Source organism: Canis lupus, chromosome 23 (genome assembly GCF_011100685.1).
Source record: "Canis lupus familiaris isolate Mischka breed German Shepherd chromosome 23, alternate assembly UU_Cfam_GSD_1.0, whole genome shotgun sequence".
NCBI classification, from domain to species: domain Eukaryota; kingdom Metazoa; phylum Chordata; class Mammalia; order Carnivora; family Canidae; genus Canis; species Canis lupus.
In genome coordinates this window covers 35,451,919-35,476,878 of record NC_049244.1, presented here as the reverse complement: position 1 = coordinate 35,476,878, position 24,960 = coordinate 35,451,919, and the positions used below count along the sequence as shown (strand labels likewise).

General features: G+C 36.7%; 1 protein-coding gene across 2 annotated transcripts in view; it reads left to right on the top strand.

The window, feature by feature from the left end:
* Positions 1-24,960, top strand: part of PIK3CB (phosphatidylinositol-4,5-bisphosphate 3-kinase catalytic subunit beta) — a 205,873-nt gene that overhangs the window by 100,968 nt on the left and 79,945 nt on the right. For both annotated transcript variants that reach the window (XM_038571022.1, XM_038571021.1), the window contains 3 exons: positions 7,216-7,395; positions 9,992-10,162; positions 11,265-11,342. In XM_038571022.1, coding sequence (XP_038426950.1) covers positions 7,216-7,395; positions 9,992-10,162; positions 11,265-11,342 — 429 coding nt within the window. The remainder of the gene's footprint in view (positions 1-7,215; positions 7,396-9,991; positions 10,163-11,264; positions 11,343-24,960) is intronic.

The window sequence follows — 24,960 nt, the reverse complement described above, 5'->3', positions numbered from 1 at the left end:
TAAATTCTCCATTAAGCATGTTACTTAAATCTGTTTTGCTTGTATGTCTGGCCATGGCCTTGTCCTATTCTTTCATTTGGGACAAATTCCTTTGTCTTCATATTTTGTCTGAGCCTCTGTGCCTGTTTCTCTGTGTGTTGAGAGTCAGCTACATCTTCTGTTCTTGAGAATAATGGCCTTATATGGAAAATGTCCTGTAGTGCTCTGCAGTATAGTATTCCCTGTTCCCCAGGGCCTGGTGCTTCCAGTAGCATTTCTCTTGTGTGCTGCGTGTGCTCTACTATCATGTCCTGGCCACTTTATCCTTCAGATCAATAGTCTACAGAGACTCTCTTTGCTTGTTGTGAGTAGTGTTTGGTACCTGGCCCAAATATGGTGCCTTTTAACTACATGTGCTCTGGTCTGCTTATGAAATAAGATCTGTTGCTATTGCCACCAGAACCAAGGCCTCACAAAACTCTTGGGTCAGGAGACATGATGCTGTCAGGGGTTTTGGCTGGTCCTCTGGATGAGGAGGCCTGCTATGGTGGGACTGAGGTGAGCACGACTGGGAAGGGTGGATCATTAGAGTATGGGGAGCAGGGCTTGGCTTAAGCAAGTCATATGTGAGTGCCAGTGCTGTGCTTTGTTCCCTCAGGTGGCTCTGTGTTTATGTGGAAATTTGGGGAAATGACTCTGTGCCTGGCAGTTCCTTTTTTCACCTGTGGGGTCTCTCTATGGAGGTTGCCTCTCTGGAACTCCTACCCTGAGTTTAGCAAATAGCTCCCTTGCTATACACCATAGGCACTCCAAAGATCTCGGTTTCCATGCTGTATTTCTGTGGTCTGTTTGTTCCACTTTGTCTCCAGGAGTAGCCCCCAATGCCTCTGGATTCTCACCAAGTCAAGCCCACTGACCTTTAGAATTCCAGACGTTAAGCCCCACTGGATTCCTTTTCCCCATGGGCTCTTCTGTGTGATAATTTGTCTTTTGCTTTTCAGTGGTACAGCAGCTCCCTCTGTACTGCACAGGTCATGATCTCTTTCTCTTCTTCTTCTTGTTTTTTTTTTTTTTTAATATTTTATTTATTCATGAGAGACATGCAGAGAGAGAGAGGCAGAGACACAGGCAGAGGGAGAAGCAAGCTCCATGTGGCGTGGGGGGGAGCCCGATGTGGGACCCAATCCTGGATCCTGGGATCACGTCCTTTGCTGAAGGCAGATGCTCAGCCGCTGAGCCACCCAGGTGTCCTAATCTTTTTCTCTTCTAAGCCTTGTCTCTCCACTTCCTACCTTCTTCTGTGTGGCTTCTTCTCTACTGTTAGTTGTGGAGGCCTACCAGTCTTCAGATTCATTTCTGGGGTATTTAGGAGGATTTGATAATTATCTGTTTTATTCATGGGACCAGGATATCCTCTTCTCTTCCTGTTCTGCTGCCATCTTCCCCTCCAACAGTTATAGACTTTAATGCTGAAAGTAGTTTGAATATCATCTAGTTAGACTCTATATTATATAGTAAATCTTTTCACCATCCCTTATATAGTGTAGTGTCTTTGACCAAATGCATTCAGTACTAAGGGGAGCACATGACCTTATTAAGTAGCATGTTTTCACTTTGAACAAGCACATATTTAAATTTTGATAGGAGATACTTAAAAATTCAAATTAGCCTTTTATGACTTCTGCCCATGTGGTTGTACTTTCTTGTTTTGAATAAGTATCCGATGAGTCTTCCCTTAATTATACATGCCCAGTATTCAGATAGTTGAGATATAGCTATCATAACTCTCCTTAGTCTTTTCTTTTAGCTGAACATTTCCATTTCCCTGAGGAATAAAGTTTCTAGTTCCGTATTGTATAGACTAGTAAAATTAATAAATTATTAAAGAAATTTGGAAAGCTACATAGAGTTCATCATTCTTTGTTTAGGCAAGTAAGATCATATTAAAAAAAAAAAAAATTGGTGCCTGGCTGGCTCAGTTGGTAGAGTGTGCAACTCCTGATCTCAGGGTTGTGAGTTTGATCCCCACATTGGGTATAGAAATTACTTAAAAATGAAATCTTTAAAAATAAATAAATAAAAATAAACCCCCCAATTCATAACTTATTACCAGTATCATTTCATAAGTGAATAAATATTTCACCAACAAAAAAATAGGAGTGGTAATACCAGAATAAAGGATCATTAACATATTGATCATTCATACATGGATTTTTTTTTGGACCTCTGACTTTTATAAAATATTCGCTTTGCCATTTCATCATTACTGCTAATAACCAACATTAGGAAGCAGTATGTAGGAACACTAAACATGAGATGAAATGTAACAAAGTATTCATATAGGTTAAAAAATGGTTTTACAGGATTGTTAAAATAGAGAAATAGAGACAGTAGTTTCTGTGAAAAATGTGAAATTTTTGATGACCACATCATCAGTATCATTTGGTATAGATCAGGGCTTTTAAGAAGCAAGGTAAATATAATCAGAGAACTAACATGGTTCAGTTTTCAAGAACATTAGTCCCAGCAGCTAGACCACAGAGGCATTATTTTTAATTCTGAGAGTCATAGTTTTTAAGGATACCAATAAACTGGAGCATCACTTTCAAACCTGTGTTTTTTTTAAACCTCAGCCAGCATAAGTTATATGAAATTATTCTGTCAATTAAGGGAGGGAAGCATATGGCATTTGAAATAGTTTCCTGTGTGTTAGGGGAACAGGGCAGGTTGTGGAAAGGGTAGAAGGAGGTAGAGACTATACTTTTGGGGGAATTTCAGAGAATATATCAGAAGCATGGGCAGAAATATGACAAAAAATGAAGCCCATACAGTAAAACTATGAAGAGTATTTCTTCACCTGTGTAGACGTTATCTGAATAATCACAATTGTCAACACATAGAAGTAGTCACAAATGAACTCTGTTCCTTCCTGCTAAACAGAAGTATCTATCCCATCCATATGCCCATTGTCTTTTTTTTTTTAATATTTTATTTATTTATTCATAGAGATGCAGAGAGAGAGAGAGAGAGAGAGAGAGAGAGGCAGAGACACAGGCAGAGGGAGAAGCAGGCTTCATGCAGGGAGCCTGATGTGGGAGTCTCTCCAGGGTCTCCAGGATCATGCCCTGGGCTGCAGGTGGCGCTAAACTGCTGCGCCACTGGGGCTGCTCTGCCCATTGTCTTCGTTAGGTAGTCTCTCATGTACAGCTTTTTTTTTTTTAAAGATTTTATTTATTCATTCATAAGAGACACACAGAGAGAGGCAGAGACACAGGCAGGGAGAAGCAGGCTCCTCGCAGGGAACCCGACACTGGACTCGATCCTGGGACCAGGATCACGCCCTGAGCCAAAGGCAAACACTCAACTGCTGAGCCACCCAGGCGTTCCATGTACAGCTGTTTGTAAGCATTGAGCAATACAATGCAAGTCAACTCTTCAGTAAAATGACAAGTCTTTTAAAGATACAGTATTTTGTGAAGTATTTAAAGGAGATGATGGAAAATTGCTTAATATAGGAAAAACCAGTTGAGTTCTGACTACGTCAACCCAATTAGCAGTTTATTGAAGAAAATTAACATGAATGATGAGACACAGGAGTTCTTTAGAAGACATGAATGTAATAGTTTTAAATTTTTTTTTTTATAAATTTTTATTTATTTATGATAGTCTCACAGAGAGAGAGAGAGAGAGAGAGGCAGAGACACAGGCAGAGGGAGAAGCAGGCTCCATGCACCGGGAGCCTGACGTGGGATTCGATCCCGGGTCTCCAGGATCGCGCCCTGGGCCAAAGGCAGGCGCCAAACCGCTGCGCCACCCAGGGATCCCAGTAGTTTTTAATTTTTTTAAAAAGATTTTATTTGAGAGAGAGCAAGCAAGTGAGCACAAGCAAGGGGTAGCAGAGAGAGAGAGAGATAGAGAAAAATAGGCTCCCCAGACTCCCCACTGTGCAGGGATCCTGATGTGGGGCTCAATCCCAGGATCCTGAGATCATGACCTGAGTTGAAGGCAGACACTTAACCGGCTAAGCCACCCAGGTGCCCCAGGATTACCATTGGTCTTAAAGTTTTGAGCTCTTGGTACTTTATACAGTTCCATTATATGAATGTACACTTGAACAATGAGGAGGTTATGTATGCCAACCCCTCTGTACTAAAAAATCCACGTATATCTTTGACCCCTACAAAACTTACCAGCTAATAGCTTCCTGTTGACTGAAAGGATTACTGTTAATATAGATAGTTGATTAACACGTATTTGTTTTAGGTATTGTGTACTGTATTTTTATAATAAAGTAAGCTAAAGGGAAGAAAATGTTCTTCAAATCATAAGAAAAACACATTTACAGTTTTATACTGTATTTATAAAAAAATACGTGTAAAGTGGACCTACACAGTTCAAATTCATGTTGCTCAGGTGTCAACTGTATATCCATTGTCTCAGTGGCATCTCTCTCAGAACTGATGATGAGGAATGTCTTTTCACATATTTATAAAACATTCATATTCCTGTTGTATTTCCTTTCGTCTATTTTAAAATTGTGTCTTACTGATTTGGATAAGATTTTGGTTTTTGGTGGTAGTAATTTTTGTCATTCATATGTGTTGGGAATGTGTTCTTCCTACGTGTGGCTTATTTCTTTTATCCTTTGTTTTGGTAGTTTTATTTTACTTGCTTTTTACTGTCATTCTAGTCAGTGTTCAAATTTTCTTAATTATCGTGTTATACACGTGTATACACACAGAACATATTAAGTTTAACATTGCTTTGTATGAAATGTCAATTTATGTATTTCTGTTGGATATATACCTAGAAACAGAATTGGTGAGTCATGGGTGTGTGTGTGTGTGTAATCAGTTTTTAGATACCACCAAATAGTTTTTCTCTTTTCTTTTCTCTTTTCTTTTCTTTTTCTTTTCTTTTCTTTCTTTTCTTTTCTTTTTTTTAGATTTAATTATTTGTTTTGAGAGAAGGGGAGAGAGAGAGACAGAGAATGAGAGAATGGTTGCAAGAACGGGAGGGGCAAAGGGAGAGAGGAGGAATCCCAAGCAGACACTGGCCTAGGGCAGGGACTCAACATGGGGCTTGATCTCATTACCTTGAAATCTCGACCTGAGCTGAAACCAGGAGTCAGTTGCTTAACCAACTACACCACCCAGGCACCCGCAGACAGTTTTTCAAATTTACATTCCTATCAGAAATATATTGAGATTTTAGTTTCTTCACATCTTTGCTAACACTCGATATTGTCAAATTTAAAAAAAACTTTTTGATTTGTCATGTTCCTTTTCATTGAGTTTTAAATTTCACTTAATATGTTTTATTTCTTGGCGTTCTCTTCGATTCTTCTTCAGATATATTTGCTCTTTATTCATTTTCATGTTTTTTTCTTAAAGATTTTATTTAATTATTCATGAGAGACACAGAGAGGCAGAGACACAGACTCCATGCAGGGAGAAGCAGACTCCATGCAGGGAGCCGGATGCAGAACTCGATCCCGTCACTCCAGGATCATGCCCTGGGCCAAAGGCAGGGCGCCAAACCCCTGAGCCACTCAGGGATTCCGCTTTTAATTTTTAAAACACATTAACTATACTAGTTTTCTTTTTTTTTTTTCTGAGTATTATTTCCAATATCTGAGTTTTTCAAGTCCAGTTCTGATTTCTGGTCTTTTCTTTAGATTCTTACTATCTGATAACTAAGAGTGTCCTCGAGTTTTGTATTTCTAAAAAGTTTATGAAATAGTAAATGGGACTCTTAGAATAATTTTATGATGTATTAAGGAGCTTAGGTCTTATTATTCACATCTGTCCTCTTTAAATACAGTGGCCACTAGCCACATATGTACATTTAAATTTAAATTAAGAAAAATTAAAATTCAGTTATTCACACTAGCCACATATCAGGTTTCTCAACCATTTGTGGCTAAGTGCTATTGTATTGGACAGCACAGAATAGAATATTTCCATTTTTAAAGAGTTTTACTTGAGTAGCACTGCTTCAGATACTTATGACCATTTGTATTATGTTAAAAAAGTATCATCTCTTTGTGACTCTCTTTTTAAAGGTAGATTACTTTCTAAGGTAGATGAAGGTTTTGAGGTAGATAGTGCAAGGAGATTAAGACGCTATATTGCTCTTTAGGAGAAAGATGAAGAATTGCTGAAGTAGAAGAATGTTAGTGGAGATGGAGAAGAGTTTACAGTTGGCAACCCAAGGACATAAGATCATTGCTATCTTTTTGGGAAGTGAGGGGAGGAAAGTGGAGTCATGTGACTTTTCAAATGACTCTTTGGATCCTGGCTCATATGGTTTGATGCATATAGCATTAACTCACACAGGAAATTAGGAGGAAAGGGTAAATATACTAGAGAAAATAGATTGGAACGCCCAGTAAATTTAGGTTTAAAAATTTGGAATTTGAAGTCCCTTGTAGAAAAGGGAAGTGACTTCACTTGGTGGAAATATTGCAGAATCAATCTCTGGTCAGTACACAGAGTTTTCTAACGATCACTTGTCCAGAGTAGCAGTTGACTGCTTTAGGAGACAGTGAATTTTCTTAAATTCTTGGTATGTGATCATATGGTGGGAAATTATTTTGCTGGATTAAGATGTTTCAGATGTTATTAAATAACCTTTAACATCTGTACTTTTTGGATTTATGGTGAGCAGATTTGATAATACTCTGTTCTATCTATATCTTCATTAATTAAAGCTTCTTTGTTTTTCTTTACATGTTTATAAAATTGGACTGAATTGTTCATTTATAGTTTAATTAGTATAAAGTATATGTCTCTTCTTAATAGTGACAATATAAAATTCTTAGTATGATTTAACACCGCAGGTTTTTTGGTACCTTTTTCAGAGAAAGATATTTTAGAAAATAAAGATAGTCCCTGAGATATACATTTGATAAACTCTGATGGTAAATTTTAGTTAAATATATGCTTTAGTTAAATATTAATCTTAACTGTGGAATCAGTGGCACTTTGTATAGCGTAAGATAACTTGCGAATAATCAGAAATCTTAACAAATTTATCATGGACACATTATATTTAGAAAATAGGAAAATGTACTGAAATGTTAAATGTAAAGGATATGTATATATAACATACTTTATGTATATGTACGTATTATGTACGGATATATATATGATGTAGTAATAAGTATACATGTAAAAAGTGAGGTTTTTCAGCACAAATATAAAATTGCTCCTTTTTTTCTACCTCCCTTTTTAGGACGTGTTTAGCTTTCAAATATCTCCTAATATGAATCCTATCAAAATAAATGAACTGGCAATCCAAAAACGTTTGACTATTCATGGGAAAGAAGATGAAGTTAGCCCCAATGATTATGTGTTGCAAGTCAGTGGGAGAGTAGAATATGTATTTGGTGATCACCCACTAATTCAATTCCAGGTATGTGTATTAACTGTCAATTTACCAGAGATGTGTGTGTGTGTGTATGTATTTAAGAATTTACATTTCTGATAAAAATGTATTGTTATAGTCAAGTATTTAGAACCTACAGAAAATTCATGATCCTACCTCCCTGTGAGATAACCATTCTTTTTTTTTTTTTTTTTTTGAGATAACCATTCTTAAAATTTTGGCATACTTTGTTGTTTTACTTGTAGTTCTGTATATTTTTGGCATAATGATTATATGTTTAATGTGTGTATCTAAATGGTTCCTTTCTGCTTTTTTGATTGTTTCAGTGTTATATCATCATTTCCTGTGGCACTATGAATTCTGAATAAAATAAGCTATAGCTGCCTACTATTTTATTGTGTAAACATAATAATTAGGTAGGAAATATTCTGGGGGAAGTAAAATACAAGATTTTTTAAATTAAATGGTCACTAATAAAATTGTATTAAAACTTGTGCTTATCAGTTAACAAAGTCTTATAAATTTTCATTGTGAATTATAAAACTTTTCAGTTTCAGTCTAACATTTATATGTGTAATTGCCCTTCCCTCTGTTGTCTCTTAACTTCCATATATGGTAGGAATTTTGTAAGAATTAGGTCTGACCATATTCAAAAGCTTTCCTCCATCTTAGACGACATACCTTTTTCCATGAAATCATGCGTTCCTTGAGGATAGTGCCTCATATTGTTTTTGGAGTACACTGGAGTGGAATTTAAATACCATGAGGTATGCTATTTATACGATAGGATCCTGGCTTTGCCTTCAAGGAACTTGAAGATATTTTTGTTGAAATTATATTTAGAGACCAAAAAATGGTCATTACATAAAGAATAAAGGCTAAATGCAAAGTTAGAAGAAAATACTAATGGGATTTTAGAAAAATATGTTATTACTCCTACTTGTGGATTTTTATTGTTTTAAGCAAGAGAGAGATATTCCAAATATTAAGTGATGTTTGAATATAAGGAGCTGTGCTTTATTTACAGCTAATTGCAGATTTTTTTACCTTTTCAGATTTTTAGTATGGCCTTTAATTTTTGTGGTTTACTAGGAAGAAAGTCTAGCAGCAATTGTAACTGCTCTGCACAGCTTTGGGAGCTATGGCATTTTGACAATAAGTGCTTGAACTGTATGTAGCCCATGAGAGGAAGAAGGAAGAGGAAAAGTACTTGGTGGTCGTAAAGGAGTGCTGGCTTCTACCCTCTATGTTCTGCTATCTTTTAAGTAGCCTCCTGCTTCTTAACACTTTTGTTTTAACCTTAATTACTGGAGGGTATATTATTTTGCCAAAACTAGGAAATTTTTTTTATTTGTTTTTGTTTTGTTTTCTAGGATTTTTATTATAAAGAAATATAAAGACTTGTATACATTTTTGTACAAGGTCATGAGAGAGGAAATAATACCATATAGGCAAAGGAATGTGAAGGAAGTGGAATGACACATATTTCGTAGTGGAAAATTTTTGATTGAATATATTTATAAAAAAAATATATTTATCATAATATGTAACTCCCACTTACAGACCATTCTGGAATTTTTTTTTTTTTTAATTAAGTATTTTGTGGGGATTCCTGGTGGCTCAGTGGTTGAGTGTCTGCCTTTGGCCCAGGGCGTGATCCTGGAGTCCCAGGATCGAGTCCCACATCATCGGGCTCCCTACATGGAGCCTGCTCTTCCCTCTGCCTGTGTCTCTCATGAATAAATAAAATCTTAAAAAAATAAAAAGTATTTTATGGTTCTGAATTGAATATAACACACTGAATCTGTGTAGGAAATTTATATTCTTCTGAGGAATGTCTTAGGTTTCTTTCTATTCAGATTTGTTGGGCATCCCTGGTAATGTGAATAACCACCCCTTTTCTTATATGCCTTTGGAAAGTCATCCTGGTCTCATGGAAATAAAACAGAGCATCAGGCTAAGATGGGCAATATGTTTTTGCAAGGGAGATGGTAATGGTTGTCTAGAGCCCTTTGCTGTAAAGAGACCAGGTCTGTTTCAGGGATCCATGGGAAAGTCTAAGATGACTACTTCAGAATGTAAAGAAATGGCACATGTGTACTGCATGTTCAGTTTTACTGACTGATTGGTCAAAGCTTGCACTGTGATATCACAGTCTTTGCCACTCAAGTCCCACCCCTAGAGAGGTAAGCTGATTGATCAAAATGTCAGATACTAAGTGTAAAGAGAAGACAAAACATCTAGACTGAGGTACATATTTTTTAAAGGTTTAGCAAAAAAAAAAAAAAAAAAAAAAAGTACAAGTAGATTTAAAAATACTATTTATAAGATGCTATGTAATTAAGCTCTTCTGACTTTTAATTCTTTCATCTATGAAACTTTTACAGGGTTGTTAGGAAAATTCGGTACAAATATTAAAAAGCAGGTGGTTCTTAGGTCTTAAACATTCAATTAATGGTAGCAATTTTATGTTGTGATTTTAATTTCTTATATTTTTGACATTGAGTTGTTAAGATATATTTTCATAGTATATTGGCATAGTGGTGTTCATCTGAATTTTATTCTTCTGTCAATTTAAGTATTTGCTTGGAAGTCTTTACCTTATTCTCTCTTGCCACTGTAGTATATCCGGAACTGTGTAATGAACAGGACTTTGCCCCATTTTATGCTTGTGGAATGTTGCAAGATTAAGAAGATGTATGAACAGGAAATGATTGCCATAGAGGCTGCCATAAATCGAAATGCATCAAACCTTCCTCTTCCTTTACCCCCAAAGAAAATGCGAATTATTTCTGTAAGTTTCACATGTGAACCTTTGGTAACCTCAAAAAGCATCTAATTTTTGTTAGGTTGTGTGCTTAAGCCTCACATATTTTCTCTGCTCACTTCTTCTGTGACAACCAGTGTACATTTGCCAAAAATCTATTTTCATTTATTGGTAATTATCTTTCTAGCTACTATTCTTTTTCCTCAGCTCAAGCTACATATAAATGTAAATATGCTATTTCTGGTTTCAGTGTTCTTTTTGTGTCACAGAAAAATAACACCAAATTAGAAATTTCTTGAGATAACATCTAAACACTGACTTCAGTGAGCAATTTGAGACATTCTAGTAGAAAAGTTAGATGTGTAGACATAGTTGATTTTCTAGTGTATTTCATTTCTGTCAGCTTAGCTATGATAGCATTTTTAGTATAACTTGATACCTTCTTATTGAATACTTTTAGAATTTATTTATTTTTTTAAAGATTTTATTTATTTATTTGTGAGAGACAGAGAGAGAGAGAAAGAATGAGACAGAAAGGCAGAGACACAGGCAGAGAGAGAAGTAGGCTCCATGCAGGGAGCCCAACATGGGACTCAGTCCCACATCTCCAGGATCAGGCCCTGGACTGAAGGTGGCACTAAACCGCTGAGCCACCTGGGCTGCCCTAGAATTTAAATATATCAAAGATAACATTTTTTTCCCAGAATGTACTATATTTATATAAAGCAAATCTTAAGTTTCTTTTTATTGATTGGAATAGTTAACATTTTTAAATAGTTACTCAGTTTCAACAAGTTGTATGTTTAATCTCCGCTTGATGATTAAGATATTCACTGTATATTAATTTAAATGGTCAATTCTTAATTCATCCAAAGCTTTAATACTTTTAGTTGATGGTGTTTAATTTAGTGAATTTCTTGACAGTATTGGAATGCTGCCTGTGTTTTGTCATAAGAACTAAGTGCTAGTGATTGTGATGCTTAATTTAGTATATGGGATTTTCAGTTGTTAGTTTAGAGGTATTTTTTCATTATTTTGTTAGTGGACATGAGAACCGATAAGATGATTTCATTGCTAGTATATAATATTTATTTCTTTAATTAAAATACTCTATTTTATTCTTTTGCAGCATGTTTGGGAAAATAACAATCCTTTCCAAATTGTCTTGGTTAAGGGAAATAAACTTAACACAGAAGAAAGTGTAAAAGTGAGTACTTGTTAAGATTTGAGGTTTTTTATCTGCTCCATTGTTATTATTTATTATTTATTTTTATTTATTTATTATTTATTCATGAGAGACACAGACTGAGAGAGGCAGAGACACAGGCAGAGAGAGAAGCAGGCTCCATGAAGGCAGCCCGATGCGGGACTCGACCCCAGATCCTGGGATCATGACCCAAGCTGAAGGCAGGCGCCCAACCACTGAGCCACCCGGGAGTCCCTGTTATTATTTTTTGAAGATTTATTTATTCACTTTAGAGAGAAAGAGTGTGCGTACTTACGTGCGCATAAGTGCGGGCGCAGGGGGAGGGGCAGAGGGAGAGGGAGAGAAGCAGACCTTGCCCTGAGCATGGAGCCAGTCATGGCCGGATCCCAAGAAACCAAGAGTTGGCCACTCAACCAAATGAGTCACCCAGTTGCCCCTATCTGCTCCATTATTTGAATAACTCACTGATTTGCCTAATGAATGTCACATTGAAGATTAAGTTTTACCCATATTGGTCATTTACACAAGATAGATAGAATATGGTGACTTAATGTTAAGACAAGAATTTTTGTTTTAAAGTATTATTTGAATAGTTGAAGATGTAATGGATGTAGTGACATTTTCCCCGTATATATTATGTGAAAGAACTTGCTTATTTTTTTTTTTAAGATTTTAAAAATTTATTTATTCGTAGAGACAGAGAGAGAGAGGGGCAGAGACACACAGGCAGAGGGAGAAACGGGCTCCATGCAGGGAGCCCGACTTGAGACTCGATCCCGGGTCTCCATGATCACACCCCAGGCTGCAGGCAGTGCTAAACCGCTGCACCACTGGGGCTGCCCAAAAGAACTTGCTTAAATCAGGAATTCAGCAAATAACAATTTAAGCCAAAACTATAGGCCACAGGTTCCTATGCAAGCTTCATTCTCCTTTGTCAGCCTTGTTTAGAGTTTGACTCAGTCTTCTTTCTCAGGCCTTTTTTTTTCTTTGAAACTTGCTGAACACAGAGAAAATGTAATACCATTTCCTGGAAGAAAATAGAGGACTACATTATGGACCACAAGTTGTTAACACATGGAGATTTATTGCATAACCCCATATAATTAAGTAAAGACTTAACAAGGCATTTGTCTCAAAGTGTAAAGTATGCATTTTCCTCTGTTTTGCTTGGTAGGAAAGTGAGTGAATAGTTTTGTGATCCAAGAAAGAGATTCACTTAATTTGAGATGTTTGCTGGCATGAGGATATATTCAGGAGCAACTTGCCAAAGATTACCAGTGCCTTGCTTTTATAAATAGTCTTTAAATATTCTTTGGTTAGCTGTCATTAAAACAGGGTCCTTTTTTTGCTCTTATATTCTCAGTTAGGATTTAATTTTTAATGAGTATGCTTATGGTCAGTTAGCCTTTGTTTTCTGTTTTAGTGGTAATTCTATTTTTTCTTTGAACTTTTCTTAATTTTTGTTGAGTTGCGGAAGTATAACATGATTGTTAGAACAGGTAAAATAGTCCACACACCATTAAAGAAAAAAGTTATTGATATTTTTTCCTCTTACATATTGACTTGAGAAGTCTTCCTCTTACCAATTTTTCTGAATAAGCTTATATGGGATTGGTATTATTTCTTCCTTAAATGTTTGGTAAGATTTACTCCAAGCCATCTGACCCTGGAGTTTTCTTTGTGGGGAGATTTTTAATTAGAAATTCAATTTTATTTCTTTCTTTCTTTCTTTCTTGATTTATTTGAGAAAGAAAGGGAGAGTGAGCAAGTGGGGGGAAGGGGCAGAGGGAGAGAAGGAATCTCAAGCAGACTCCCCTCTGAGCACAGAGCCTGAGATGGGGCCCCCATCCCATGACCTGGGCCGAAAATAAGAGTTGGACACTTAACCCACTGAGCCACCCAGGCACCCCTAGGAATTTAATTTCTTTAATGGATATATAGAAAGTCCGATTTTCTAGGTTTTTTTTTTTTTAAGACTTTATTTATTCATGAGATAGAAAGAGAGAGAGAGGCAGAGACATGGGCAGAGGGAGAAAGCAGGCTCCATGCAGGGATGGAGGATTGATGTGGGACTCAATCCTGGGTCTCCAGGATCACATCCTAGACTGAAGGCAGCGCTAAACCGCTGAGCCACCCGGGCTGCTCTCTTGTGTCAGTTTTGATAATTTTTGTCCTTTGAAGAATTTGTTTTATGTTGTTACATTTTTGGCATTACATTCATGATAGCCCCTTAAGTTAGTTTTCCTTTGCTGTTTAACAGATTGCCACAAACCTAGCATCTTGAATATGTATTTATTATCTTACTTTTCTGTTGGTCAGAAGTCTGGGCATGGTGTGTGGCTGGGTTTTCTGCTTATGCTTTTGCAAGGTTGAAATCCAGATGTTAGTTTGGTTGTATTTTTTCCTGAAGGCTCTGGGGAAGAATTTGCTACCAAGGGAATTCAAATTTAGTTCCTTGAAGTTGTAGAACTGAGGTTCTCATTTCCTTGCTTGGTCTTGGTAGGGGATTGACTAAAGATTTCTCTTACTAGAGGCATCTTTCAAGCCTGGCTATGTGGCTCTCCGTTTTTAACTGTAGAAATGGAGAATTTCTCAAGCATCAAATCCTTCTCACATTTGCCAGTAAGAGCCTGGTCCCTTTTTAAGGGCTCATCAATGCATCAGGCCATGAAAGATAATCTCCCTTCCACAAAGTGAGCTATGTCAAATAGTATACCCCCTAATTACAGGAGTGAAATCCATTATATTCCTAGTCCCCGAGATCTTATAGGGCGCATGATTGTCTTAACTCTGTGAGTTTGCTTAGAATTTTGGAGCATATTGCTTCCTTATCAGTTTTTTCCTAGCCTTGTTGTGTTTCACTTTTCAGGTATGCATCTTCATATTCAGGAGGAGCCTGAATTCAGTGCTGTCCCAAATCTGTGTGCATTAATGCACACAAAATTCAAGAAGCCCTCTAGTTATAGCTCTAAGGTTAAAGGGGTCTTCTAACACTCAGAAAAAGTGAGGCTCTCCCTGCTTTTTTCCCCTGTTGTTTCCTGTTCTTTTCTCTGTTCTCATTTGCCCCAGTTTTTAAGAAGTCCTGTGGCAGCAGCAACAATAATAGGGATAGGCCTAAAATGCAGAGTTGAACCTTCTCTGATTAGAGGAGTTGTAGAGAGAATGGGGCAAATGCTCACAGACTTTTTCTTTTTCTGTTCTTCTGCTGTTTGGCACAGTTCCAGGATGTGTGGGTGAATGAAGCTTTAGCTTTCTGGCTGGGTGATACAAAAAGGTCCCCAGGCAACCAAAAAATTCTTGATGATTGAAGAGTGAGAGGAGCTTGGGGAAGCAACTCCTTAAAGTTGTTTATGCTTATAGGTTTATTCCTGAGCTGTACATATGTGGATCTGACTCTTAATTGCCTACATACTTTGAGAACTGAACTGTAGCATATACTCCCACCCAGGTCTCAGTCTGGTCACTGTATGCTGCACACAGAGGACGAATCCAAGAGCTCTCTAAAGGATTTTAAAAACTGAACTGGTATTAGAACCATAGCTTCAAGGGGCTTATTGCACCTTGGAGTTTGAACATAAACCATTTCTCCTAAAACATCAACATTCTCCGTAGACTATAAATAAAACCCAGAGTCTTATAACATGGTGGTCTTAATGGTCTAGGATGCAATTTAAAATTAATTGGCATATAAGGAGCCAGGAAAATCTCAAGATGTATGGATAATGATAACAAGTGTCAGTGCTCAGATTGACATAGGTGGTAAGTCAGTTATTATAAAAATTCTCCAAGGAAGGACAAACACAATTGAAAAGGATGGAAAAATAGAAAATTTCTGCCAAGAAATAGAAGATATAATAGAAACCATATGGAAAATTTAGAACTGAAGAATACAGTAAATTATAATTTAAAAACTCATTGAATGGACACAATAGTGAAATGGTAATGAGAAAGGTAAGAGTAAAAAAAAAAGGTAAGAGTCAGTGAATTTGAAAATTAATAAAAATAATTTCCAATTTGAACAAAATAGAGAAAAATGAGGGAGAAAAAACTCTTTATGGCCTCAGATACCTGTGCAACAATATCAGAAGGTTGAACATTTGTGTAATCTGAGTTCCAGAAAGAAAAAGAGTACAGTTCAGAAAAAGTATATAAAGAAATTATCATTGGGAGCTTACAAAGTTGGTGAAAGACATAAATATAACAGATTCAAGAAGCTCAATGAACCACAAGGAGGATAAACCCACAGAATGTCAAGTTCACGTATATCTGATAGCACACTAATTAGTCAAAAATCATAACACCTCATAGCCTACTTATATGGGTCTCAGCACCCTTAAACTGTTAAAATATATATTACCTGAAGAAATAAGGAAACTATCTTAATCTTTTTTTCTCTTATCAGTGTCTGAAACACTAAATAAATATTTGTGCTATGAATTAATACATTTTAATGTAACTGTCTCTAACATATTCTTAAAGGTAGCATAACACTCCTCCCAAAAACCAGAACAAATCTGTCTCTTTACAAAGTGATACCTTTCAGGAAACTGTGGGAATTTCAGCCTGTTTATGCCACTGACCTTTTTTTGTGTCTAATATCTAAAGGCAGCAAGTGGTGGATTTTGGCCATTATTACTGAACAAGAAGGAAATTAGGTATAATGTTGGGAAAAAGTTTCATGGCTTGCCCAACACAGAAATTGTTGAATTCAGGAATGCAGTCTGTGTGCAGCTTTGGCACATCCTTGCTATAGCACAGGGAAAGTTCTTTGCATGATAAAGCCTGCCTTTTCCTGTTCTCCAAATGTTCTGGGGCTTGTGTAAAAGGGTCTTTTTGGAAGTTTACTCAAGTTGGACAATAAAACATGACTGTGTTAAGCATGATGGTGCTTTAAAATTCTTTACTTTTCAGAGCTTGAAGTTGCTTCAGTCCAAGAATCATGGAATGGGACAATTTTGACAAAATTCCATGTGATACAAATTCAGAGTATAGTTTTTCTCACTGCTTTTTCTAAAATAAAAACTTCTCCTTAATCCTGCTATCATGGGAAATTCTAAGTTCAGAAAACATAGGGTTCCTATCTATCTATCTATCTATCTATCTATCTATTTATATTTTATTTATTCATGAGAGACAGAGAGACAGAGAGAGAGAAAGAGGCAGAGACACAGGCAGAGGGAGAAGCAGGCTCCATGCAGGGAGCCTGACATGGGACTGGATCCAGGGTCTCCAGGATCACACTCTGGGCTAAAGGCAAAGCTAAACCGCTGAGCCACCTGGGCTGCCCCACCTCAATTTATTTTAAATGTAGATCACTTTTAGTACCTCTTTTTTGTTTTTAACCATGTATCAACTTGAATTATTTTAGCCAATTACTAGGAGATTTCTCAAGTATATATAATCTTAATGACTGGTCTTAAATCACACTTTGACTAGGTAATGAGTAATATTTCAGTACATTTCTTCAGAATGTTCAGGGTCTCTTTTTTTATTGTTACCATGCCTTGGTTAGAGTCTTTTTTATTACTCTTTTCTAGATCATACTCTTTGCTGTTGCTATTTATAGCTAGTAGATCTTTATAGATATAGATCTTTTCAAGTTCATTATACTCCAGATTTTTTGAGCTTTGTAGCCAACTGATTCATACTTTTACTTCATTCCTTATGTTTGAATTCTGTTAGAAGTTGGTTGATGGAATTACAACTAGCGGTTTTTGTTTTGGTTCTTTCAATACTAACATTTATTAAGTACTTACGGAGTGAACTCCTTTATGTTCTTACTCTCAAAAATTGTTAGAAACCAAGAGATGCCAACGTTTTCAAGTTCAGCAATTTAAGTAGCTTGTTTTTATCACAAAAACATTGAAAAGTATTCATTTCTTTAAACTTGTAATTTTTCTGAATAAACTATTCTAATTCATAAGTCTCACTAAGTGTTCAGGGTCATCGAGAGTAAGAACTGAATACCATTTTTATACTGAAATTCCTGTCTTACAAAGATGCAAAATGTGTTTTATATATGTTTTGTTTTATGATTTACCAAATTTCACTTCACAAGTTCAGTGTATAATGCTCAATCCATCTCTCTCTCTCTCTGTCCCTCTCTCAATACACACACACACACACACACACACACACACACAGTGTCCTTATATAAAATTTTGACTTTTTAAAAAATAATTGAGGGTAATTAACAGTCAAAAAAGTCAGGAGCAAGATTCACCGTATGTATGTATGTGGTAAGATCCTCCATAACTGTTTGATGTTGGAGTATGGATTTTGCTCTCTTGCAATATAGCTAGTGGTCAAAGCAAAGAAAACATGATCAGTTATAATATTCAGAATTTAGGGGATGCCTGGGTGGCTCAGCGGTTGAACAGCTCCCTTTGGCTCAGGGTATGATCCTGGGATCTGGGATCTAGTCCCACATCGGGCTCCTTACACGGGGCCTGCTTCTCCCTCTGCTTGTCTCTGCCTCTCTGTCTGTGTCTCTCATGAATAAATAAATAAAATCTTTAAAAAGAATTCAGAATTTCTCTGAAGATAAACTAGTTACTCATGTGTTTGGAACTCATCCTGATAGTACTATAAACAGAGAGATGTTAGTGGTTCCTTATGAAGGAGACACAGTGGGAGATAAAGTGGGTGCCAACTCCTATGTCAGCATCATTACAGTAGATAAAATGTTTCACGTATCTTTCTTTTTTAAAATTTTGTAAATTTAAATCCAATTTAATTAACATATAGTGTTTTTATTAGTATCAAAGGTTGAATTTAGAGGTTCATTCTTTTTTAAAATAAGGTTTATTTATTTTAGAAAGAGAATGTTCTGGGGGTAGAGAAGAGAGAGAGGGAGAAATCTCTAGCAGACTCCCTGCTGAGCACGTAGCAGTGCTCCATCTAATGACCCTGAGATTATGACCTTAGCTAAAACTAAGAGTTGGACGCCTAGTTGACAAGAGCTACCCAGGTGGCTCTCACATATGTTTCTTTTATAGACTCTTTCACTGGCTAGACTTAAAATATAATATTGACAGCACAATAGGAAAAGTTATTTTTTTAAGATTTATTTATTAATTTTTAGAGTGTGAGAGAGCACATGCTGGCAGGAAGGGGCAGAGAGAGAATCTTAAGCCAACTCTATGCTAAGTGCAGAGCCCAGGACTCAGATCATGACCTAAGTTGAAACTAAAAGTCAGAGGCTTAACCAGCTGTGTCACCCAGGCGTCCTAGGAACAGTAATTCTATAGGAGACCAAAGTAATTCAGTCTAGATATTATCCTTAACCATGTGATGGTTTATCTTTAACTGAATGGTAATATTTGAACTTCCCAAAGAAATATATTGTGTGTCTTTCAGGGAAGTTCTGTATGCATATTTTTACCTCAAACTCAGTTTTGGGTAAGGTTTAGGTAGCAGAGACTTTGTTGTGGCCATTTAAGGTCAGGTGAGCCTAGAGTAGAATAAAAGTAGTCTTAGGAACATGAAATTCCTAAGCAGAGATCTTGTGTGAATAGATGACAACCCTTACCCCACCCCCCATACATCTTTACTTGGAGATTTATGGAGCATCAGGTGCATATTGAACAACCTGCCTTTTTCTGGAAGAAAAACGCTCTTTATTTTATTTTATTTTATTTTTTTAATTTTTATTTTATTTTATTATAATTTTTAAAAATGTTATTTTTATTTGCATTTATTCTATGCAGAATTTACTCCCAGACCATAAGTTTTTGTTTCCTCAGTTTCTTTTGGGGTATCCTTTTCTTATGTGCAACCTCCTCTTATTTAGGAACAATCTGCTCATTTTTAGTAAGGATCGTCTCAGTGTGGCAGGGAGAGCTCATGTATGGATTAATCTGACCATGAACCCTTTAAGTTATACACCGCATCTTGGGGACTTTGTTCACCTGGATGTGCTCAGTGACCAGAGAATCTACATCTAAACTCTTAAGTTCAGCATTACTCTCTGCATTTTTAAGCATGTCAGTAAAAATTCAGCACTCTTCTTGGGCCACTGACTTGTGTCCAGCCCCACTGTTTGGCCTGGGCACACACTGCTTCTGCAAAGTGACATCTTTCAGAAACTTGGTGACTTTTTGGGTATGCATACTCTTGATGGCCTGGGCAGTTCCACTTGTGTTTGTAGAGTGAACACAAGGGTTTGAACTTCTTGATTTGCATGATTTTGTAGGGTTTTCTGAGTCAAGCGAATAGTGAACCATTTTCAGAGGTCACCCCAGGCTGCTTAGGGGAAGAGTGAAAAATACTCTTTAAACCCTTTATGCGTCCCAACATACATGCCATCCTCAATCTACCCCACCCATGTGACTTCACAATATAGTAACAAGGATCTATCTATAGTTGGTGAGTATTGGATTCTGATTTTTTTATTAGCTATATCATTTGACCTTCCTCATTATTTGCTTTCCTTGTCTTATGAATAATAATGGACTAGTATTTCATTTTTCTAATATTCTATAACTTCTAAATAGAATAGATTGACAGACAGGGGTATCCATGAGAGCATGTCATCTTCAGGTAACAGAAAATCTAACAAAAAGGAGCTTAAATAGGAGCTTTACATTTTTTAAATAGTTTTATCAAATGTAAGGAAGGTTCATCTTACAGGAGGGTAAATGGTTATGCGAGTTTTCAACAGTTAATTAAAGGTAAGAAATGTTCTTGCAGGAACAGAAGAATAATTTTACATTTGAAACTGGTTAGTTATGGTCCTGGTTGGCCCCAAAATATGTGGTATGGAGGAGAGGCAGGTAATTAGGTTTATCCAGGGTATGGACTTCAGATGAATGTGACAGAAGGAGAGACACACCTTGGCAGAAAGTTTTGGTGAAGGCAAAGGCAGACAAAGGTGATAGAGGAAAGCTGAGGTTGGGAAGGGGGAAGTGTTGGTCATTGAAATGGAGGCCTTAAAGAGGGCAAGGAGATTTTCCTGTAGAGTGTCCAGAGTGAGTTGGTAGGGGAGGTGGTAGAGAGTGAGATGTAGCAGTTAGTGATTTGGAGATGTTAGGGTGTGGCAAAGTCCAATTCTGGATGTGTTTGGGTTTGTGTGGCTGAGGAGGGGAGAGGAAGCACTATAGAGGTTTTAGGTCAAGTAACTCAGAGGTCAGATGGATTGTTTGCTTCAGGCATGTGGGCCCTGCTTCAGCAACAACTCTTAAGTGTTTTTCCTCTCATTTGAATTCTTCACATCTTAGAAAGCAATAATTGATATTCTCTTTGCAAGAAAATTGAAAAAATTGTACCTCCTTTGCTTATGATTCTCAGGCCTTTGTCTGTAGCCCAGATAGCTCTTCAGTTCTAGACTCCTGTTTTTACGTACTTTAGTACACATTTTTTTAAAAAAGATTATTTATTTATTCATGAGAGGCGGAGAGAGAGAGAGAGAGAGAGAAGAGACAGAGGCAGAGGCAGAGACAGAGGCAGAGACAGAGGCAGAAGGAGAAGCAGGCTCCATGCAGGGAGCCGGACGTGAGACTTGATCCCGGTTCTCCAGGATCATGCCCCTTGGCTGAAGGTGGCGCTGAACTGCTGAGCCACCCAGGCTGCCCTAGTACACAATTCTAAAGCCAGTTTTATTTAGTGTTCCCCAACTCATTCTTTCACTCCTTTAACTAATTTTCCTCTTATATTTGGTTAAAAAAAAAAAAAAGCAGCTGGAGTTACCCCTCTCCTTTACCTACCATATCTAATCAATTGATCACATGCTGTTGATCCTGTCTCATTGAAATTCATTACTTTTCCTTTCTTCCTCTTTGTCTTCCTGACCATTTCATAATTCACACCTTTACCATCTCTCCTTGAATTACAGCAACAGCCACCACCACCCCTCTGCTCTTCTTGCCTCTTTTCACACCTTACCTTATAACCAAGCTTTTCTTTTCCCTGAAAACAAAGTAATCTTTCAGTGGTTTAAATTCTATTCCTGTTTAGTTTCAGTGGTTTAAGTTCTGTTCCTGGCCCTGACTTTGCTGCTCACCTCTCCAACCCAAGAGGCCATTGTGCCTCTAGCTGTGCCTCTAGCTGTGCCACGGTGTTTTTGGTTCTTAAGGCATGCTAGGGGAGTTTGTTTTGCCCAGGCAGTAGGCACACCTTTCCTTCCTGCCTGTTGAACCCTTTTATGATAATGACTGGTGTGATAGTGGCAGAACCTTTCCTAACCTCCTGATAAACTAAAATTACCATCCACGATGTGTTCATTAAGTGGTGCGCAATCTTCCTGAGGTATATTAGGGAGGAAAAGAAAAGTTCAGAATCTGGCTTTTGTGCTTCTTCCTGCTTCCCATATAATTTTACTAACATTAAATGCCATTTATTGAGTATTTCATGATGGGGCCATTTCTAAATTGCTTAGGAGAAAATAATTAATGGTTCTTATAGGCAATTACAGTTTTCTTTATAAAATAATTGTTATTCCTATTTTGTCTTGGCTTTTAAAAATACTAGTATTGCGTTGCAGTTTAGATACTTTGAGTATATAGCATAAAGGAAAATACAAAGATTTCCTTAAAGTGCTATTGTATAAATCCTTCTTTATAATTATTGTTATCATATTCCTTACAGAGTAAGAATGAATCCCCAGACTTTTCACTTAATTTTGGGGAACACAGGGAAATAGCATTTAAAGTAGTGTAGAGACATGGACTTAAAAGTTGCTTAGAGCTATGGCTACTCAGTCTTGACACTGTATTAATTAATTTATTTAAATTTTTGACACTTTAAAAACAGGTAACCTTGAATGGTTTTTCATAAAGATTTTATTTATTTATTTTGGAGAGAGAGAGAGAGCAAGAACATGTGTGCACATGTGCGCATGCAAGTGGGGTGGAGGGGCAGAAGGAGAGAGAGAATTTCAAGCCAACTCCACACTGAGTGTGGAGCCCGATGCAGGGCTGGATCCCACAACCCTGAGATCATGACCTGAACTGAAATCAAGAGTGGGACACTCAACTGATTGAGCCACTCAGGTGCCCTGGATGGTAGTTTTTTAAAGAATAATACAAAAAGATGATTTCATTCATATTTGCATTAAATATAATGAGTTTTGGATTGATTTTGAGCATTTGGTGTTATACTTGTGTATAGGATCTAAGTTTAGATCATCAGCTATTTTGTGTGGTACTTTGTAGAATGATAATTTAAAAATATTTTATAGTTAACATAAAATAAAATCCACAATCACTTAAGAGAATGATAAATCACCAGTAATCTTGCTATCCTACCATAACTGTATTCATTTCTTTGCACCATCACTATGTGAAGATGCTCTTAGTGAGTTTATATTGTATTATTTTATCTTCTCTTTCATTTAAGAGTACAGTGTAGGGAAGTCTGGCTGGCTCAGTTGGTAGACTATGCGACTCTTGATCTCAAGGTTGTGAGTTCAAGCCCCACATTGGGCATAGAAACAACTTAACAAAAAACAAATTAATATATAAAAAGTTTTAAAATAGATCACATCAGGGATCCCTGGGTGGCACAGCGGTTTAGCGCCTGCCTTTGGCCCAGGGCGCGATCCTGGAGACCTGGGATCGAATCCCACGTCGGGCTCCCGGTGCATGGAGCCTGCTTCTCCCTCTGCCTGTGTCTCTGCTTCTCTCTCTCTCTCTCTCTCGCTGTGACTATCATAAATAAATAAAAATTAAAAAAAAATAAAATAGATCACATCATAAGTCCTTTTCCTCCTGTATACAGTATAGGCTTGATGATAGATTGAAAGTAAGAAACATAAATGTCTAAGTAGATGCTGACATGGCTCCATTCTCATTATGATTAGTTAGATTCTAAAGAAGATTTTTGGTTGAGTTTGACATAGAAGAGAAATGCGTAGGTTTTATAGCTTGCTGGGGAGGAGTTTTTTCCAACTTAGAGAAGCAAAGGAACAAGGTCTAAGTACTTGGGAAATTGGAGCAATATGGAACTAGAGATTTTAAGTAGAAAGAATGATCCCTTTTCTGTGAAGTTGAAGGAAATCAAATGTGTGTTCAGATAAAAATTTTGGTGGCCTGAGAATTTACTGCAAGTGCTTTTAGTAATTCTCTATAATCCCTATTACTTTAATCTTTACTATATAATAATAATCCATCTGTATTTGGAATAAATAATTTTCTCTTTTAGCTTAAAAAAATTTTTTTAAAAAAGATTTTATTTATTCATGAGAGTCGCAGAGAGAGGCAGAGACACAGGCAGAGGGAGGAGAAGCAGGCTCCATGCAGGAGCCCGATGTGGGACTCGATCCCAAAACTCTGGATCATGTCCTGAGCCAAAGGCAGACGCTCAACCACGGAGCCACCCAGGCATCCTGCTTAAAAATTTTTTTAAAGGAAAAATTCAAACATACATGAAAGTAGAAAGAATGGTGTAATCAACTTCCATGAACCCATCATTTACCTTCAGTAGTTATTCTGATAGCTTTTTAATAATTTTTCCTTTTAATTAGCTTTTTAATGATTTAACAAATCTAACCCTTTAATCTGTATTTATTTTTATTTTTAAAAAGATTTTATTTATTTTGAGAGAAAGAGAGTGCATGTAAACAGGGGGAGGGCAGAGGGAGAGAGAATCTCAGGCCGACCCCACACTGAGTACAGAGCCTCATTATGGGACTGATCTCACAACCCAAGACAATAAACTGAGCCGAAATCAAGAATCAGACACTTAACTGACTGAGCCACCCAGACACCCTAATCTGTGTTTATTTTGCAAGAGTTAGATAAATGAATACTGTTTATTAAAGTGAATTATTATTTTCCACATTATGAAATATAGCGGCACCTGGGTGCCTTAGTCAGTTAAACATCTGCCCTCAGCTCAAGTTGTGATCCCAAGGTCCTGGGTATGAGTCCCATGTTGGGCTCCCTGCTCAGTGGGGAGCCTGCATCTCTTCCCCTCTGCCCCTCCCCTCTGCTCATACTCTCTCTAAATAAATAAAGTCTTAAAAAAACATTATGAAGTGTGTAGTCTACTAACCTGTAGTTTTATTTAAGTCAGTATAACATAATTTTAATAGCTTTTAAACTCAAATAACTCTAATACAAATATTTTAATAATTAAAAAAATTGAGTTTTACTTAAAATTTTATATTTCTATTTAAATATGTTCCTGTATCTTTAGATAGAATGGATATTCTTGGATATTACCTTCCTTTTCAAAATGAAGATAATGTCTCTTCTAATAAGTCAAATTTTATTGATAAGCTTATTTTAAAGACAAACCTAAATATTCACATTCATTTATTTAGTAAACAGTAATACTCAATTTACTATTTACTAGTATACTAATACCACATTTGAGTAAATCAATATAAAAATATTTGACCACAAAGTATTTCACTGTCAGTCTGTTTTTAATATTGTGTTTAGTTCTACTTCCACACTCACTTTTTAACTTACTAATTAATTTATTGATGTATGGTTCATACACAGTGTTTCCGGTGTACAGCATAGTAATTGGGCAACTCTATGCATTATGCTGTGCCCACTACAAGTATACCTATGATTTGTCACCATACAACACTGTTACAGTACCATTGGTTATATTCCCTATGCTGCATCTTTCATCTTGGTGACTTATTCATTCTATAACTGAAGCCTGTACC